A 21,139-nucleotide genomic window follows, 5' to 3' on the forward strand; every position below is an offset into this window, starting at 1 on the left:
GCTATTTTTCATGGCATTCTTTACCAGAGAATTCTCATAACCTGCCTTTTTTTTTTTTTTTTTTTGCTTAACATCTTTTGTGACTCGATTACATTGTAATTTATATCTACCACAGGCTTTGTATCACCTGATAATTTATCTGTATCCCATGCACATTTCTTCCCTGCCACAAGTCTCAATAGTTCATCTAAAATCCATCATCATCATCAGCCATTTTCAATCCTCTGCAGGATGAAGGCCTCTCCAGCAACTTGCCAGTTCCTTCTGTTTTGTGCAATGGCCATCCATTTACTACCCACAAACTCATGAATTTCATCTATCCATCTCTGTTATTGTCTTCCAGCTCCTCTTGGGTACCATTCTGCTATTCTCTTAGTCCATCTGTTATCATGTCTTCGAGCTATGTGTCCTGCTCAAGACAATTTTAGTTCTTCAGTTTTGATAAGAATATCCTTTACTTGAGTTTGCTGCCTAATCCATGTGTTTCTCTTCTTATCTAACAGTCTGATTCCCAATATAATTCGTTCCATTCTTTGCTGTGTGGTTCTCAGCTTCTCTTCCATTCTTTTGGGGAGTGCCCAAGTTTCACTTCCATGGTGGGTAGTATACATTGGTTCATTATTTTATGTTTCAGACAAATTGGGATATTGCTCCTCAGTATGTGACTATATTTCCTGAATGGTATCCATCCAAAATTTATTCTTCTCTTGACTTCCAGCCATTTATCATTATTACAGCTAATGACTTGTCCTAGATAAGTATGACTCCACGTTTTCAATTACTGCTCCTTCAATCATTATATCCCTTTCTATGGCATTCTTCATCATTACTTTTGTTTTAGCCATATTCATCTTTAGTCCAAAATCCTTACTAACTCTGCATAACTGATTAAGATTTTTCCTGTAATTCTTCGGGATCATGGCTTATGATCACCATGTCAACTGCAAATTGTAAATGATTTACGTACTCACCATTCACATTGACTCCTTTCTGCAACCAGTGTAATCTGAAAGCTTCCTCAAGGGCAGCAGTAAACAACTTCGGAGATATTGTGTCTCCTTGTCGAACTCCTTTCTCAATTTTAAATTTGCTTCTGTCTTTGTTCATTCTAATAAAGGAGGTAGCGTTCTAATATATTTTCTTCAAAATCATAATATATGAGTTATCTATGCCTTGTCTTTCCAGTGCCCGAAACATTGCCTTATGCTGTATGGAGTCAAATGCCTTTTCATAATCCACAAATGCCAGGCATAATGCTGTTTTATATTCATTTGCTTTCTCCATTAGCTGTGATATTACGTGAAGGTGATCCATAGTTGAGAATCCTGTCCTAAAGCCAGCTTGCTCTTTCGGTTGATTCTCATCAAGTATTCTTTCTGATCTGTTAGTAATGACCCTTGTGAACAACTTGTAGATGTGGGATAACAAGCTAATTGGTCTATAATTTCCAATTTCTGATTTATCTCCTTTCTTATGCAGCAAAACTATGATTGCATTATTCCACTCCTTAGGTGCCACACCTTTTCTAATGCATTTTGTGAAGTCTTTCCAGTTTTTGTGTCATATTTCTTCCTCCCAATTTTAACAACTCTACAGTAACTTTGTCTTCCCCCGGGGCTTTCTGATTCTTCATTTTCTTCAACACATGTTCTACCTCGTCAGGAAGAGTATCGGGTATGTCGTATGTGTTACTAATTTGCAATCCATCTTCCTTACTGCTGGCATCATTAACTTGCTCCTTGTATAATTCTCTATATTAGTCTTCTGTTATTTGAATTATGCCTTCTCTGCTATTTATAAGTTCACCATCGCTATTTTTCAGTCTCAGTATCATTTGTCTTTCTATATTACTGCTCACGGCTGCTGATTTAAGTCCTTTGTTTTCCCTTAATCCTTATTCTACTTTTCTTGTTGTTGTTGTTTTGGTTTTTAGGAGCATTAGCAACTAAGGCCATATTGCTCCGGGATATGCGGTGGTCATTCCCTGACCTTTCCGCATCTTCCGTATTTGGTGGTGATTAGGTGATTAGACCGGGATTCAAGCCTGTATCCCAGTCTAATCAAGAAGCATGTGATACGCATTACTGCTCCTTTCCACCTGGCTATGGGGGCGCCCTACTTTTCTTGTGTTAAATCTTATGTTCTCTCTGAGTCTCTTTCTGAAATTCATTTAAATCTAAACCTTGAACAGTATTTCTTTGTTGGTATGAAAAGCCTAGTTTGCTTACTTCCCTGAATATATCCCATTTAGAAATGCTGTTGGTAACATCATCAGTTGGCCCCACTGCACATAATTTAAAAACTGTCTGAGATCTCTGTAATCTCCCTTACGAAAACAGAAGCCTTTCCCTTTAACCTTGATAGTAATTATGTCTTTAATTTATTTCCACGTCAGTACACTGTAATTGCTTCAACCCAGTGGGTCTTTTACCTACAGATTCTTAATGCATGAAGAATCACTGCTGATAACCAGATCAAGAATATTGCTTTCTCTTTTTGCCTTTCTCTTTTTCGCCCTGAACAGTTCCTTGTTGACATGATGGGTGCTTTGTGTGTGGTTTACGCCAAATATGCATCCTCCCGTCCACTCGAAATAACTGGACTCATCGGACCAGGAGACCAGTCTCCAATCATCCAAGGTCCAGTGCTGAGGTTCTTTCACTCAGTTGAGGCTTAGAGTCCTGTGTTGTGGTGTTAGTAATGGGACTCTGGCGGGTCGGTGGCTCCCATAACCTATTGCAGCTAATAATTGCCTGATGGTGTTGTGGGAGATGTTTCTGGCACCTCCCTCATTGAAACAATGTCTCTGAAACAGTGAGAGAGAGATGTTGACGGCCGTGTTCATCCAACCCCTTTCTCTGCCCACAGCACTGTCCATGATGAGATATTATTCCAGAAATGGCATATTCCCGATACCTGCTTGATACTGTCGAATGGGGATAGTGCAATTTCTGTACCACCTCCACGATAGAGTGACCCATGCCTCGGGCACCCGCCATCATCCCTCTTTCAAAGTCTGTTAACTCACAACGTTTTTCCATACTGACATCGAATTAACTTCTATGTGAATGCAGTGAAGCAATGTGTCTATATACCTGCCATGTGGTGGGTTCATCCACTAGCAAGGAGAGAGACAATGTCGCATTGCCCAGGAACCAGGTATCCCATGAATTCTCTCCTTTCAGTGTAAATAGCAAATTTGGTTTTTTTGGTTAATATCTCTTTGCTCCAATTGATTTTCTTTAGCTGACTTCCTATACTTCCTGCTTTTCTTATTCTATTTATTTCCATGGATAACATTCTGCCTTCATTAAATACCCTTAGATAAACAAGATAACTTTTTTTAATTTTTGGTTATTTTGCCTATACTAAATTTTCCTTGGTTCTCCAACAAGTTTCACAATTTCTGTTTTTGTGTAGCTAATTTTCCTGCCAAATTGTCTATAACCTATATCTAATTTATTAATTTAGCAGATCATCAAAAGTATGTACTTCATAATTCTAAAATATCCTTCTTGTTTTACCCATTTTGACTATCTTGATTATACTATTTCCCCTCTTTGGAGAGCATTTAACTAAATGTTAAAACATTTTTTCACCTTTCTGATGTTTGTTTTTCATATCTTTTCCAAAATATTTTAAAGCTTTTTCTTTAGTCTCTTTTGTACATTTATCAGCCCTCTTGCACTTTTCTCTATATTCCAGCATTATGATTTATTAGTTTTATTCACCAAAAGTTTCCTTTACTTTTAATGTATTTTTTCTTTAACTTTGTTTTTAACTTCTTGGATCCACCTTGGCATTTTTAATTTATCTTTACAGATCTTCACACAGCCTTTTTCAGCTTGTGCTAACGTTTTTCTAAATTTTTTCCATTCATCATCTGTTCAAGATAAGAATGTTACATATTTAATATAGTTATTATTATTATTACTAGCCATATAGTGCAAGAAAGCCTGAGGCTTATGCTGCACCAGCTAAAAAAAAAATTTCCAAGTTACCCAGAGAAAGAGAGAGAGAGATAGAGTCAGAAGTAGAAGGGAATCACCAAGAAAGAGAAGAATGATGATATCCAGCTCAGGACCCTGGGTGTGCCAAGCCCATTACGTTGTTGTTTTCCATTAAGATTATTACTATATTTAATACCACGTGAAATTAATAATTTAGTTTATTAAGCAATTCACCTAAATTATTATATAGGGTGTCTCAAAAATACATGGCATAACTTCAGGAATGAGTTCCTTATATGTAGACAATAAAAATATTTTATATAAACATAGTTCCGAAAATGCTTGGTTCCCGAGTTATTAACCGGAATGTCTTATCTCCTGTGGGTGATTTCCTTCATCACAAGGTACATTTTTTCTTTTTCTTTTTTTTTTTTTTTCATTTATATACTGTATAGACATTCTCAAGATACATATTAATCAATTTATATACAAGATTTATATACAAATTTTATATAGATGACTTTCATCAACCGGTGAAATACCACCACTTTGCTTATTGGAGGCTTGAAGTGGTGAAACCCATGTTTAGTCTCTAGAGCAAAGTTTCCGGCATCCCCCCCCATACTTCTCCTTCAACCCATGCACGGTACTAAGTACTATAGGTTTTGATATCTTTCGTGTTTGGGGTTTTTCATAAAAAAAATATATATATGCTGTAGCCTTTCTGTACATTTGCTTGTGTGTGTCCTGATATGAAGGGTGGCTCCTAGACATAAGCCCATCTCCACCTATTACTCCTGTAATAGCTCAGAACCTCTGCAAAACAGGCCTGAAAAAAAGAGTGTTATGTCAGGCCATTTCGCCACCAGGGACTAACCAACACCTGGATCAACCATTCTCTGTGTGTGCTATAATGCACAAATCCCGCACCTACCGGATGCAGGTGCCAGCAATCCCGCCTCCAAGGCTGCCCAGACTTTGAAGGCCAGCGAAAAAAAAAAAAATTCTAACTAGGAACAATGTATACTTGTTGAAACAAAAGCAACATTATACAATTATTTACATGTAAATAGCAAATACATACACTTAGAATGACATTAACTTAACAATAACACTTAGAAAACATTAACACTTAGATTAACATTATCTCCACTTAGAGTCCATCCACAAATGCAAGCCTGCATTTGGGTATCCAGGAGCGGAAGATCAACTTGCACTGTAAACCAGAAACATCCTATGAAGATGACAGTACACAAAGTGTTCTGTCGTTAAATGTTCAGCATTTCTGTTAATTGGTATCCTGCAATAGATTTCTTAACTCCTGTCTTCTTTTAAAAACTTTGGCTGAGAATTCCTGAAGCAAAGCAAAGATGTCCCACCTCTGAACCAAGAGAGGTAAATTATTCTCCATGAGGTTTGGTAACCTATTTAGTAATTCCTGCCTGTCTGAAGTATACAGTCCGCATTCAAGAATGACATGTCTCCAAGATTCAACTTCACCACACGAACAGTAGGGGTCAGGTTCTAATCCTCTTTCAAATAGTTTGGCCCTTAAGCCATGTCCAGTGATTAGTCATGGTGGGAGCAAACCAAAAAGACACCCTTTTGTCCATTGCAAAGCTTACTGCTGGAATGAACCCTCTTGTAATGGTTCCATACTCACTCAGATCCCAACGTTGCTGCCAGCAATTCACGAGCTCACCCCAAATTCTATGTTTTTCCTCCTTTATGTTGTTATTTGGATTAGAGGTGATATTCAGTGTTTGTAACGGCCATCCCTTCTTTAAGTTATATCAATACCTCGGAAAATAATTTGTAAATCCAAGGGGATGGTACTTGCAATAACCTGTAAGGTATTTGTCGACACTGTCCTGGGAGCGCATATAACTGTAAGCAGCATTGTACATTGCAGGGATAGAAGCTTAGCTTTAGTTGTAACCTTGGTAGCAGCTGCAAACCAAATACCAGCACCATAAACTACAATAGGAAGAAATATCATCTTGTAGTACAATACCAGAGTTTTTTTGGATAAACCCCATTCCTTGCGGGAAATTCTAACAACTGCAGCTACGAACGTTTTGATTTTAGTGACATGTACATGAAACCTGAGATGATCATCTAAAGTTAAACCCAAATACTTGGTATTCTGTACATATGGAATTTGAGTACCATATAGGGTTACCTTTGGCGGCCTTTCATAATTGAAGTGGTGTTTAAACACCATGAAATTGGTCTTGGTGACAGAAATCTTTAGTTTATTTAAACCTGTCCATGCCACTAAATTATTCAAAACTGACTGAATTTTTTGTTCGAGAATTTGTCTTGATCCTCCCTGCACTGCCACCACCACCAGGTCATCTACATATGCAACTTTGATGAACTCATCGCTATCCTTCGTGAGCCACTAGTCTAGCACTACATTCCAGAAGAGAGGTCTCAAGACTGAACCCTGAGGGCATCCTCTTGAAACGGTAGTCGTGTATGATAAATGCTTTGCACACACTCTAATTTATCAGTCCTTAAAGTAAGATCTAAGGACTTTGAACAGGTAATCATCACACTTTGCCGTTTGCAGTGACCTGAGAGCACTCTCCCACCAGAGGGAATCGAAAGAGCCCTCAAAGTCAATAAAAACAGCAAGAACATATTTGCTGTTTGCCTCCTGAATGCAAGTCAGCAAGGTTGAGATTGTGTCCTTTTTTGAATCTGAACTGGCAATCAGAGGAGATTTTATGTTCTGTAAATAATTTGCCAAGATTGGCCAATAAAGAGATTGGCCTATATGCTCTGGGGTTTGTTTTTGGCTTTCCCGGTTTATGCAAGATTTTTAGAACTGCAAGCTTCCATTCAAGAGGGAAAAGCTCCTCTAGCAAGCATTTATTAAATAAGTTTAATAAAGCTCAGGGAAGAATTCATAAAATTTTTCAATCACTTGATTCTCAATGAGGTCAATGCCAGGACATTTTTTATGGTTCAATTTAGCTACTGCAGCTCATCACTCAAGCATGTTAAAAATGGAAATTTCAGTTGTCCCCTTATATTCCCGATTAATGTGTCTAATTTCTGCTTGGTCAGGGCTGTCCATATACGGCAAATCTTCCGGAAAGAGGCTACTCACTATCGCTTCGACTGTAGATTCCCAGTCTGAAGTTTCTTGATTCTCTCTAATTACTGTATTGTAAATTTCACCACACAAAAATTTATTTCTTGAAAGCTTATAGAGTATACCCCAATGGTCAGCATTTCCTGTTTGCTTCACTAAACGTTGCCAACAGTTTTGCCTGCTATCAGCAATTGCTTTATGGTACCTCTTCCTCAAGTCTCTGTAATCATTTTTCAAAGCCTGATTGTCTGCGTCCGATAGATGCCTATTCCTTTGGTATGCTTTTCTTGCTTTTAGAGTTTGTTGTCTCAATTCAGCTAGTGCTGAAGACCACCATGGGAAAGAAGTTTTTTGTTGAGTTGCCCATCACCTGATATAAATGGTACTGACAGAATCTGGTGGTTTTCCATTCCGACCATGTACTCAAATCAGGAGCAAGTGAATATGCACTTTATGTACAGTTTGGCAGACGGCAATGCTCTGGAGGCTCGTCATTAGTACCGTGAAAGGTTCCTAGAACGAAGATGTCCAGACAGGAAAACGTTTGAAGGTATCCATCGCTGCCTTTGTGAACATGGGACCTTTACACCTCGTGCTGCTGACAGAGGACAACCGAGATCTACGACTCCTGAAGTAGAGGAGGAGATTTTGGATGTTGCACATGCCACTCCTGGAATCAGCACACGCAGAATAGCAATGCAACTGGCTGTTCAACGTTCGACTGTTTGGTGAGTGTTGCGAGAACACTAACTGTATCCTTACCATCTGCAATGGCCTTGTCACCAGCAGATTACCCTGTACGAGAAATGTTCTGCCAGTGGTTCTTGCAGCAGTGTGGTACCACTCCTCACTTTCCTGCCTTAGTGATATTCACAGACGAAGCACAGTTCACACAAGAGGAATCCAAAACTTTCACAATCAGCATGTATGGGTTGAGGAAAACCCACATGCAATTTTTCCATCACATCACCAACAGCTGTTCAGCCCCAACATCTGGGCAGGTATTTTTGGTGATAAGTTATTTGGGCCCCGTGTACTTCCAAACAAACTCACAGGCCAGGCGTGAATTCCAGTTAATAACTCGTGAACAAAGCATTTCTGGAACTATGTTGATATAAAATATTTTTATTGTCTACATATGAGGAACTCATTCCCGAAGTTAAGCTGTGTATTTTTGCGATACACTGTATATTAAGGCAGTGGTTCCCAAACTATACGCTGTGGTGCCCCGATATGGCACAGCAAACTCACAGGGGCAGCGTGGGATATTTTAAATTTTCTATGAAAACACCGACGTTCGACATCTATCGGACACAGCGTGAACTACAGGTTGGCCATCATTAATCCGGAAACCTGTAATCCACTTCAACCGCTAATTTGGACATAATTTCTGTGAACGTCACTTCAAATTTCCCAGGTCGGCGCACCGAGCTGCCGCCACTGTTTTGGTAGTAGTAGTAGTAGCAAGAAAACGAGTGTATGAGCTTATGCAGCATCAGCCGAAAAAAAAAAAATTAAACCATTCCCTCCAAATGCCTGTCCAGTTCCTCCTTAAATTTATTTAACCTATCAACTTCCACAACAACAGATGGAAATTTGTTCCAGCAATTAACCACCCGCTGGATAAAGGCAAATTTCTGCACATCTATTCTACACCTGTCTTTCCTTAATTTGAATTTATGCCCCCTTAGGTTCGTTATGTATACCTTAGCAGTGTATTTATATTCATAGCTTGGTGCTGACTTTCGTAGCATCACCAGTTTCAGTTTATTTAGGCCAAGCTAAAATACTGTGCTAATCGAAATTTTGATTCATACTAATTGGAAATTAGTAGCTAAATATAAACCATGCTAATTCAAGTCTCGCACTAATTGAGGTATTCCTGTATCTCCAAAGTTGTTTACTGCTGCCGTTGAGGAAGCTTTCAGAAGATTAGACTGGTCCCAGAAAGGAGTGAATGGAGAGTACCTAAACCATTTACGATTTGCAGATGGCATTGTGGTCATAAGCCACGATTCCAAAGAATTAGAGGAAAATCTTAATCAGTTATGCAGAGTTAGTAAGGATTTTGGACTAAAGATGAATATGGCTAAAACAAAAGTAATGGTGAACAAGTATGCCATAGAAAGGGATATAATGATTGAAGGAGCAGTAATTGAAAAGGTGGAGTCATATACTTCTCTGGAACAAGTCATCAGCTGTAATAATGATAAATGGCTGGAAGTCGAGAAGAATAAATTTTTGATGGATAGTATTCAGGAAAATATAGTCACATACTGAGGAGCAATATCCCAATTTGTCTGAAACATAAAAAAATGAACCAATGTATACTACCCACCATGACTTATGGAAGTGAAACTTGGGCACTCACCAAAAAAATGGAAGAGAAGCTGACAATGACACAGCGAAGAATAGAACGAATTATATTGGGAATCAGACTGTTAGATAAGAAGAGAAACACATGGATTCAGCAGCAAATTCAAGTAAAGGACATTCTTATCAAAACTAAAGAACTAAAATGGTCTTAGGCAGGACACATAGCTCAAAGACATGATGGCAGATGAACTAAGAGAATAACAGAATGGTACCCAAGAGGAGCTAGAAGAGAACCTGGAAGACAACGACGGAGATGGTCAGATGAAATTCATGAGTTTGTGGGTAGTAAATGGATGGCCATTGCACAAAACAGAAGGAACTAGAAAGTTTGTGGAGAGGCCTTCGTCCTGTAGTGGATTGATAATGGCTGATGATGTTGATAAATAATAGTATACCCCCCCCCACCCCTCTCAATTGAAACTCTTGAAGGGAGCTGCACTGAAAAGAACAACCACTGCAGGAACATCACAGAGTGGCCTAGACTGTACGGTAGTAACAACCAGTTGGGGGATGGACCTTCCTCACCCGAAGAGAAGTTTCCATCTCCTAATGGCTGCTTGTTCCCCCTGACAACCTACTCCAATGCACCTGACTTCTCCATTCTGTCCCAGTAGTGCTCCCTAGTTCTATACGAGCCCATTGACAACAACAGTCTCATCAAGAGTGACAGCAGAACCTATCCAAATGCACTAATGCTCTGATATTTGACAAGGATCACTCAGTGGCAGAGAATGGCAGCCATTAACAGCACACCACCACTATATATGAAGGTGTGGTGGTGTTGATGGCTGCCATTTGCCTGCCTAAAACATGAATCACCTACACCACAGGTTTCCAAACTTTTATACCTTGACCCCCCCCCTTAAAATTTTTCATTAATTTCACGTACCCCCAAGTTCCAGAACAAATGAAAATAAACAGATTTGACCAAAAGTTTAGCTATGAATGTGCATACTATTATAAATTAATATATACTTCAATACATTTCATCTCAAAGAAATAAAATATGAATAATAAAAATTTAAAAAAAAAAAAAAAAAGCAAAGTTTCATATTTGGATTAGTGGGATGGTTATTCTACCTTTCAATAAAAAAAAGTGCTTTGTAAAAACAATAAGCCCCCCCAAAAAGTGTGTTTCCCAGGGGAGCACATCCCACATTTTGGAAACCTCTGACCTACACTGAAGGCTGATCCAGGCCTAAAACACCTCACCTCCCTCAGAGAGTAGTCCCAAGTTCTACTTGAGGAGTGCAGAGCAGAACAATCCTGATTCACTGACAGTTTCATGTATGCAGGACAACCAACATTAATCACTGACAGTGACATCACTAGCACACCCGACAATATGTTTTCATTATGATTAACAGGAAAACCCTGAACTCATGCCTGAGTCTCTTCAATGGTCACTCCATTGTCTCAGGGCAGCAGAGCAAGCACACACACACACACACACACACACACACACACACACACACACACACACACACACACACACACACACACACACACACAGCATCTACAACCTCAAGGCATATGCTGATTACTAATTTAAGATAAGATTTGTAAGATTCAATATTATCTTTGATTTCCTGGATGCTCAACTCTAGTAGTTTGTGATAACAAATTTAGGCTTGTAAATAATCAGTTCCTTGTTTGTTACTCTATTATTATAAATGTCTTTTATCTCATGCTTAAAGGAACACTCAGATACCCCCCCCCCACCACAAACATAATCATTAAATTTAATGTTTTACTAGTAGTTGTGCTGTCTTAAGATTAGTTATTAATTCCATCCTTGAAATATCGTTAATACTCTCTTTTCTCACTTGACTTAACTCATTCCATTAAAGCCCCAGAAGAAAGATGCAAGGCAGCTTCCTTCTTCTTTGTCCTGAAACATCACCCCCTCCCCCAAAGTCAAGATCATTTACAACATTCTCCAATAAAATTGTTCAGTGAATTTCTATGCTGTCTTGTGTTTCCTTTTAAGATTAAAGTTTTCATTTATTTTTTAAAAGAAATCACTTGTTAACATTTTTAACATTGATATTGAAATATTTATATCTTAAATCTAAACTTAATTATTGAGTTTTTTTACACTTTTAATTTCTTTTGAAGATAAGAAAAACATCTTCAAAAGATTTTCTTTTACCTGCAATTTCAAATAATAAACTATAAGCACTTTTAATTTCTTAGGTGTATGCAACTGGCTATGGTACCGGAGGACGATTAGGTATTGGTGGAACTGATTCTGTGTCTACCCCAACACTGCTGGAAAGTATTCAGCATGTATACATCAAGAAAGTAGCAGTGAATTCTGGTGGTAAACATTGTTTGGCTTTGTCTGCTGAAGGAGAAGTTTACTCTTGGGGAGAAGGAGATGATGGAAAGCTAGGTCATGGCAACAAAAGGTGATATTTTGTACAAAGCTAAACCTTAGTTTTTAAGAGAGGGGGGATTGAAAAGTTTGTGGCTTGAGTATGAAAGGGTAGTGGTACAGTATCATAAATTCTTGTACTTAATGTATAATACTTCATATAGTAATCTACCAATTTCAGTCTAGCAGTTTCAGTAATGTCTTTATTTTAACTACAGATCCTGAAGTCAACAAAGTGAGGAAAGATGGACAAAATCAGTCATCAGGCAATCATCCAGTATTTGTTAAGGAAAAAAGAGAGCTAATCCCAAAGGCATCTCACAAGGATATGGTTAAACATTGTGGGGGGGGGGTGGAATATGACCTGTACTGTGGAAGACTTGCAATGTCTGTCACTCAAGTTATCATTAACACGATCCAGTTATGAATGACAATTCAGTACATTGCCAGCATCTCATCTGAATGTGTGTACCACATAATAACATAAGAAAAAGGTGTCGGCACAATGGATCCCAAAGCTATTGACAGCTGACAAGCCAAGTGAACATTTGCATCTCCAAGCGGATGCAGCAAATTTCCTTGTAAGGTTTGTAACCTTGGATGAGACATGGGTCACTTTCAGCCAGAGACAAAGCAGCAAGCAATCCAAACAGTAACAACACATCTCTCCCTCCGCCCAAAGAAAAGAAAAGAAAAAAAAAAAAGAAGCCAGATCAATTCCTTCTGCTGGCAAGGTGATGGCATCAGTTTTTTTGGGATGCTGATGGAGTGTTGCTAATGGATTACCTTCAGAAAGGCCATACAGTCACAAAGACATATTATGCAGACCTTTTGAGGCATTTTCACAAAAACATCAAAGACAAATGCCAAGAAAACTCAGCAAAGGAGTTGAGTTCCACCGATGACTGCACTGCATGAGGGCATCTGTGAAATCTTGTACCATCCCCCCCATATTCATCAGATCTAGCACCATTAAACCTTCACCTATTTCCTAATTTAAAAAAATACCCTGTATCCATTTTCCCACCCTCAGTGACATCACTGTTGCAATGGGTTCATTCCTGGAGGCTCAAGAGAAAAACTTTCTTTGCAGCTGAAATCAGTGCATTTCAGCATCGGTGGTCAAAATTTATTTACTCCAAAGGGATGGACTACGTTGATATGTAACATGTTACCAGAATCCTCAAATATACTCAGGCAACAACTTTTCAAACTCCTCTCATATTTATATTAATCAGAATGTGACAGTAGACAACAATTATTGTGTATACAAAATTATCCTTTTAAAATTAAAATTATATAAAAAATTATCAATATCAGTTATGCAAAAATTAACACAAAGCATGGTATGGAAAAAATTCAGCTGGAAGTAAACAAAATTCTCAGCTTAGATTTGTAAATATTGTTTAAATAACTTTACTTACAATTGAACACCATGAAGTCCATGGGTGCATAGATCAAAAGGCAACCTCTGTGAAAATGTTGTATATCAGCAATGAAGAGATTCCATTAGTCGGAGGTAAAATTGATAGAGATGATTATCATGTGAGTGCTTCAGAACTGGACATGAGAGAAAGTGTCAGCCAGCATTAATTTTCTGTATTGCCTGTTTGCATGAACCTTGTTCTGAGGTGTCAGTGGTAAATGTTTTGCAGGTCTCATGGATTAAAAAGGAAACATCCATGAAATATTTGCAAGGTTTGAGCATTTACTGTGATAAGCACATTCTTAAGTGGAATAATATCTTTTCTCTTTTGAGTGTGAGTGATCAGAGCCCCAAAGGTAAGGATGTTATGAGTGGTTAATAAATGTAATGGCTCCAAGGAATGATAACTAATGAAGAAATGAATGCTGAATGATATATTCCTTGCAGTCCTATTCATCCAGTGAAGGAACCAGTACTCAAGTGAATGGTGTCACTGTAAATAGGTGGGAGATGGCAGTGGCCAAATCACTGATTCATATAAGTTAATATACTTGAGGATATGCCATATAGTAACCCTTAGTGTGAAAATTCCTTGTAGCAGCATAGTATTTGGAGCCAGAACCTTTGAAAGGTATGAAGGTTGAGATACCATTCTGTTCTTCTTAGTGAAGTCAATTTGTGAATTCTTATCTTTGTTAACTTCAAGCCTGATTGACTCTTAGTGATGACACAGATGGTTGAGTAGTTGAGTCACTTAGTGAGATGTTAGTTCGATTTATTCTGGTTTAGTTGAGATAACCGTCAGCTTTAGATCATCAGCATAACATAGAAAGTTGTGGTTTGCTAATGGAATGGTTCCATAGCTGCTGCAAAATGTATAGAGGAGAGAGAGTCCCACCTTTTGAAGCATGCTGAACAACAAAGGCACAGTATGCACTTGTAATACATGACGATGCCTACACTGATTGATTATTGCTGAGATATTAAGAAGGTTACCAGTTATGTTTAATTAGAATTCAAGAATAAGCAGTGTTTTTTTCTTTTCAGTTCACATCCTTTTAAAATCAAATTGTTAACACTGGCCATGACCCTGATTTTATAAGGAAATACAGTTTGTCTATATATTATTCACCTGATTATTGAAACTTGATTAAAATTTTATTGTAATAGACATCTTAAAATAGTTTGCTGCATTTATTAAAGCAACTCAATGAGTGTTTTCTCGGTTCCCTGACAAAAGCCCACACAGAAAAAAACCCCACTGTCATAAATGCTCACATGAAAAATACCCACACAGAAAATAGCTCACACTGATAAATGCTCACATTATTTTTAGTTTGCAAAAAACAAATTATTTCATATATCAAAACACAACAAAATGTTGAATTTATATATTTTATTTCTACTTCTATACAATGTATTTTAATATAACTATTGATTTTTTTTTTAATGAAAACCTCAAACATGAGGGGTATTAGAACCTATAGTACTTAGTACTGTGCTTGGATTGGAGGTTGAGAAGACGAAAGAAAATATTTGTTGACATTACACTTGAACTTCTGTAGATTGTAATTTTCAGGAAAGACATATGAAGGAAGGTTGTTCGAGAAAACGGCAGTTGAATGAACAAAGGAGGAAGATGAAAAGTTGGTTCTGTGAGTTTGAAGTTGGATAGTAAATGGATGTTGGCTGGTGGCAGCACGTGTTCAGACTGTTTTGAAAGAGAGAGCGGGAATTATAGAAGCCAATTCAGAAGAACAATGCCCATGGAAGTATCTGTAGAAAAGGCATACAGCAGAAACAGCATGTCTATGAGACAGCGAGTAGAGAGACCCTGTTAGAGATGAGTCATTAATTAACCTAACTACCCCCTTCTGAATGGAATCTAGAAGCCTGAGAGAGGTTTTGGGGGCACCACCCCAGATGTGGGAACAATATTCCATGGTAGGGCGGATTAACAATTTGTACAGACTGAACAGCTGTTTGGAAGAAAAGTAACGTCGAGAGCGAAAGAGAAAACCAAGTTTTTTAGATGCAGAGGAAGCAATATTTGTAATGTGCTTGTGCCAAGAGAGATTAGAAGTCAGGGTAATCCCCAAAAGAGATATATCAACTTGCCTAGAAATCGGAGTGTCACCAAAGATAAGCATAGGAGCAGAAGAATCGTTTTTGCGAGATATAAGACAAGACTGAGTTTTAGAAGGATCGAAATCAACTAAGTTGTCTTTTCTCCACTGGAGATATGCATTTAAGGAATTGGTAGCGGATATTCTAGAAGTTGAGTAACTGTCAAGTGCAGGTTTTGAGTACAAGCGAAGAAATGCCATCAGGACAGTTTTGATGCTTTCCTGGCATCAAAACTGTTCAAAATTCTTCTGACATCCTTTTGATGGAAGACCACAGGAGACATTGAATGGAGTGTACTGAGAATGGTAGGAGGAGGTGGTTTACCAAGATCACCAATGCATGAGTTAGAAGAAAAGTAGGATGCTAGCAGGTCAGCTTTATCTTTAGCTGAGGTAGCAATAGAACCAGTTGAGTTTTAACAGAGGTGGGAGTAGAGATGGCTGAAAGTTTCAGCCAATAGATTTAGCCAGAAACCAGAATTCTCAACTACTATTTTTATAATATGCAAGTTTCTACTCTTAGCCTGTTAGCATTAGTAGAGGCATTTGATGCAAGAAAGCAAGCTTATGCAGCACCAGCCAAAAAAAAAAACCCACTTCCACTTCACCCCTCTGTTCGTTCAAAATACCTATCCAGCTGAGCCTTAAACTTATTTAGGCTATCAACCTCCACTACAAGGGATGGAAGTCTGTTCCACCAACCAACCACCCGCTGGCTAAAGGCAAATTTCCACACGTCTATCCTACATCTGTCTTTCCTCAATTTGTTCAGAATATAGTTTGGACTAATTAATAATTGCTTTACAGTTGTTATAAGCTTTGGTGTAGGTAGGTAGATAATGAACCTGTAGATTTGAATGCAAGCCAATTGTTATATTTAAAATTCTTATCTTGAAGAGCCTTAGCACATTTATTGGAAAACTGAGGTTTAGATAAATGATGGGATTCTAAGGTGGAGTGTAGAATAAAGAACTCCATCTCTACAAGAATAATTTCACAGACACAATCTGAGAAAACATTGAAATCAGAAGACTTAAAACAGTATTCCAACCAAGGAAAAGAAGGAAAGAAATCTTGCAGACCATCTCATTTTGCATTCTTGTAATGCTAAACAACATGAGGCTGAGAATGGCCATGAGAGAAAAGCTCCCTTGTAGAAGAGACCATCATCAAGTTGTGATTTGAGGTGCCTAGAGGACCACTCACCTCAACCATGTACATGAAGGGTTGTTTGTGAGAAAAAGATCAAGTGTGATGGCTGTGTGGTTAGCATTATCTGGTATTCTGGAATGTAAATGAACAATCTGTGTTAGAACATTAGCAAGCACAAAAGCCTCAGCATCTCGACCAGCTGTCTCTGTGTGTCTAGAAAATGGAAGCTATCTGGAGTTGTGAACATTAAAGTCACCAAGGAAATTTACTTCACTGTTATGAATGTTGGACTGGAGAAAGTCAGGTTTCAAATAGAGGAGTCAAAGAGTTTCAGGTGATTAGTGGAGTTGGAAGAACAATAGAGACAGCAGATGAATTTGGCAGAATTGGGTAGGGAGATTTTAAGCCAGAGAAGATTTCAACTTACTAAGTCTTTGATGGGGAATATCAAAGCGGACATATGTGCGAGTACCACTTTTGAAGCGAAAGGAATCATAGCAAATAATTAAGACAGCTGAGATGAGCAGTGATTGAATCAACCAATAATATGGGATTCTGTCAAAAAAAGTACATGGGATGTGACAGACTGTAAGTGGAAATGGGCATCACTGAGAGTGGAACTGTGATCACGTATATTTGTGAAAAGAACAACGTAGTGTTTGGGAGGTTTAGATCTTTTTGCAGGTAAGTTTGTTCTGTTTAATATGGATATTCATGGTGTATTCAGTAGTAAGAAAAGGTGGGGAGGATATGTAGTATGAAGTAATGAAGCTTTTGGATGTAGTATACACACAGGAAGAATATACCCATCTCTTAGTCATAATGTGGCCTTGAAAATGCACTTCTACATACACACTACTCAGACTCCCTCCAGTAAATGCTTAACTTATTTCATGACCATTTGGGTTTCCCACAGGCACAGGTCAGAAACACTTGATTTCAAAATGACGTGTTATAATAACTGATAAGAACATTTCTAATAATAAAGTATTGAGTTAAATGTACCATCATTTAAACAAAAAAAAAAAAAACACCTTTAGTAGACTTCAGCATATTTGCTAATCTCAGTTTGCTCACACAGTGTCATTTCTCTTAAAAGTTAAACTGCTTCCTTAATGTCAACAGAGTTAAACCTAAAACCAAAGTAATAATTATACCTCTGGAATCAAAAATAAGTGAGCTTAAACATTGATAAAGAAAAATGGCATAATGAAGCTTAAGTCTTTAAATCCAGTGACATTTCAAACTTCTTATTCACTTTAAATATTGCTCCACTGACTTTAGAAAAATATTAGTCTTGGCCGCACTTTTGAATTTTCTCTAATCTTTTAGTGCTGCTTAAACCTTAATCCTCCTTGTAAAGATGAGTTCACTTTTATTAGATCAAAAACTCTTACTTGGTTTTTTCTTCATATTAATGACTTTATTTATACTTTCATCTTTGTTAAAAGATGAAAGTTTAAATAAAGTGCACTTATCTAGTGCAAGAAATAAAATTTCTTGCACTAGAAAGTGAAAATCTACTTTTTCCCTGTCAGCAGATGTTTGTTCCATGAAACAGCATTTGCTGATAGTTCCGAGTTCAAACTTAATCATTTGGAAACTCTTTAAATAATGTACTGATTCTTGCCTATCTTCAAGAAAATATTTCCTATCATCAAGTTTATAATCAGAGGGAGTTGTTGCTTATTACACCATCACTCTTCCACTGTCAGCCTTTTGTGTTTTGAGACCTGGACCCATGACTTCATGACAAGCTGCCTTCAGCCACTGGACTGACATTAACTGGATGCTATCTGACTAGTGGACCATTCTCAGTGAAGTTCAGATACTGTTGTGTGTGAATGCTCCAGCAAGGTGGCAGCCCATGATACTTACTACTCTGAAGGAATTGACCACTTAGATGGGAGTTACCATGAGAGTTTTACCACCAATTACAATATAATGCATACATGACTGTTGTGATATCTTCTGCTATTTTAAGTGCTAATTTCTCCCATATTGTTCTGCCTGTGATTTTCATGATTTATATACTTTTTTTTAACTGATTTTTTTATTTCTTGATACATTATTTTAAGGATGTCTTTAAAAAAGACTTGCTACCCTGAAGGAATTGACCACTTAGATGAGAGTTATATGAGAGATATATCAGAGTCAGATGAGAGTTATACCACTGATCACAACATGATGCATACATGTTGTGATCAGCGGTATAACAACATGATGCATACATGACTATGTTTTGATATCTCCTGCTATTTTAAGTGTATAATTCAATCTTCTAATTCTTCCCATATTGTTCTGCTCATGATTTTCATGATTTGCATACCTTTTTTTTTTAAAATGTGAATTTTTTAAATTTCTTAATATATTATTTTAAGGTTGTCTTTAAAAAAATTGCCTTAATTTTATACTTATGTGCCGTAAGTATTTATGTAAATACTTATGTATGGTGCATGAGTATTATGTGCCATAAGTAAAGCCATTCTTCTCAATTAAGAATGTGAAATGTTTTCTAACACTATTAATATACGACTCTAAGAATCATGGGAAAATAAATGAAAACATATGTTGGAAATTAGAATTAAGAAGACAAGCTGCACATAGAAAAATGACAAAAAAGGAAGGGCTGAGCAGCATACCACAAGTAGTTATGGAATTTAATAGTTAGAGTGAAAACAAAAATATAATGATATTCTGATTTTTTAGAAAGCATTTAAATATTCTCATGTCTATGACAGTTCTTATTAAATTTCTTTTCTTCAGACTAAGCTTATTATGTAATAGGTGAGAAAAATATAAATTTATTGCTTAGGTTCCTACTAATCAAGCAGGTGCCTCCGTAGCCAGGTGGGCAGGAGCAGCAGTGCGTAGCACACACTTCTTGATTAGACCGGGGTTCGAGCCCGTGCCCACCAAATACAGAGGATGCGGAAAGGTCAGGGAATGACCACCGCATATCCCCGGAGCAATATGACCTTATTTGCTAATGCTCCTAAAAGTCAAATAACAAACAAACATTCCTACTAGTCAAGCATAACTTTTTGATTGTTTTTTCTCCCTTTTCTAACAGTTCGTGTGAGCGGCCACGAATCATAGATTCATTAAGAGGCAAAGAGGTAGTAGACATAGCTTGTGGTGGTGCCCACAGTGCTTGCATCACAGGAGGAGGTGAATTATACACTTGGGGTAAAGGAAGATATGGCCGTCTTGGTCATGGGGATAGTGAAGATCAACTTCGACCAAAAAAGGTACTTATTTTTTTTTATATATTTTTAGCTTACTTTCAAAATGAAAGGTGGACTTAAAAGATCTCTATATGACTGTGTGCATGCACATCTATCCCTCCCAAAAAATAACTTTTGTGTTTGTTCAAACCAAATTTACAATATAGCAGGGGAAGGGGAAGGGGAATTCTAGTATATCCTGACAACAGTGTTTTAATTTAAATCTGTCATCCTGAAACAAGATGTCTGCCTTTCAGATTATAAGAACCACCTATTTGAAATCCTTGTTTACAATCCATTTCAGACCACAAGACCACCATTTCAAAAAAAATAAATAAAAATAAACATAAAAAAAATCATTGCTTAAATGATTACACCAGTCAACAAAATAAAACTCCCCCCCATCCATCACATATGTGAGTTTGCTTTTCTAAGCCAGTTTTGCACGCTTATTTCGAGTAAACTGCGAAAGTGACAAAAATGTAATTGTAATCAGCCTTGTGTTTTTGTAACACAATTGCTGATAATTTCAGTACATGTTAATTAAAACTATTTCATTTCAAAATATGAGACTGATTACAATTACATTTTTATCACTTTTGCTGTTTAAATCCAATATATTTTATACACATACGTCAGTACACATACTGTAAAAAAAATAATATATACAATTTAAAAATGTTGTGCAGATGATTTCCTTTAATACACTTTGTTCAGACTGCCAACATATATTTGTTCTGGAAATCTTGGTAGCAATTTTCCATTGATGTCTTGATGACTCCCCCCCCCCCCCACTTGTCACTCACCTTATACAACGTTTTCCGGAAAGAAATCTACATGCAGATGCAAGAAATGAAGTTTAACATGTTTGTTGCCAGCTTGACCTATTAATGAACTGCATTAAAAAATCACTAGATTGAGTCAATCTGTATTGTTGGGGAGGGTAAAGACATTATTTGTCTTTCTTCCCACTATAGCTGAATTATTCGGTTACTGGCAAAGGTTGTTTGACAGAAATATCTGGTTTTTCTTCTGACAACTTGGAATAAAATGGTTCTTAAAGTCAATGGTTTTTCATCCACGTGGACTAAAAACCCTTTTGTGTACATATGCATCACCCAGCACTGAAACTGTTAAATGATATAATATATCCCATTTCTTTATATGCATCAAGTAGTTTTAAACTGAGTATTTGTATGCAGGAGACCTCTGGTTACTCAAAAAGTTTCCACAAAGCCAAGACTGCCATGCTTTTAGTTCTAATACATTGGGGCATTTCTCAAAGCTTTCATCCTGTAGTAGTTCTCTGATTTGAGGCACCACAAAGATTCCCTATTTCACTTCTGTGGAACTGATCTTTAGAAATTTCTCATTTAAATAATGAAATCTTCTTTATTTATAT

The 21,139-nt window shown here is 37.3% G+C and overlaps 1 protein-coding gene across 1 annotated transcript in view; it reads left to right on the top strand.

The window, feature by feature from the left end:
• HERC2 (E3 ubiquitin-protein ligase HERC2) overlaps nucleotides 1-21,139 on the top strand; it is a 971,627-nt gene that overhangs the window by 790,009 nt on the left and 160,479 nt on the right. Inside the window, exons 69-70 of the mRNA XM_090372402.1 lie at nucleotides 11,626-11,840; nucleotides 19,584-19,761. Of these exons, the coding sequence (XP_090228528.1) occupies nucleotides 11,626-11,840; nucleotides 19,584-19,761 (393 nt within the window). The remainder of the gene's footprint in view (nucleotides 1-11,625; nucleotides 11,841-19,583; nucleotides 19,762-21,139) is intronic.

This window comes from Mastigoproctus giganteus, chromosome 1 (assembly GCF_048544385.1).
Source record: "Mastigoproctus giganteus isolate SK-2022 chromosome 1, ASM4854438v1, whole genome shotgun sequence".
NCBI classification, from domain to species: Eukaryota; Metazoa; Arthropoda; class Arachnida; order Uropygi; family Thelyphonidae; genus Mastigoproctus; species Mastigoproctus giganteus.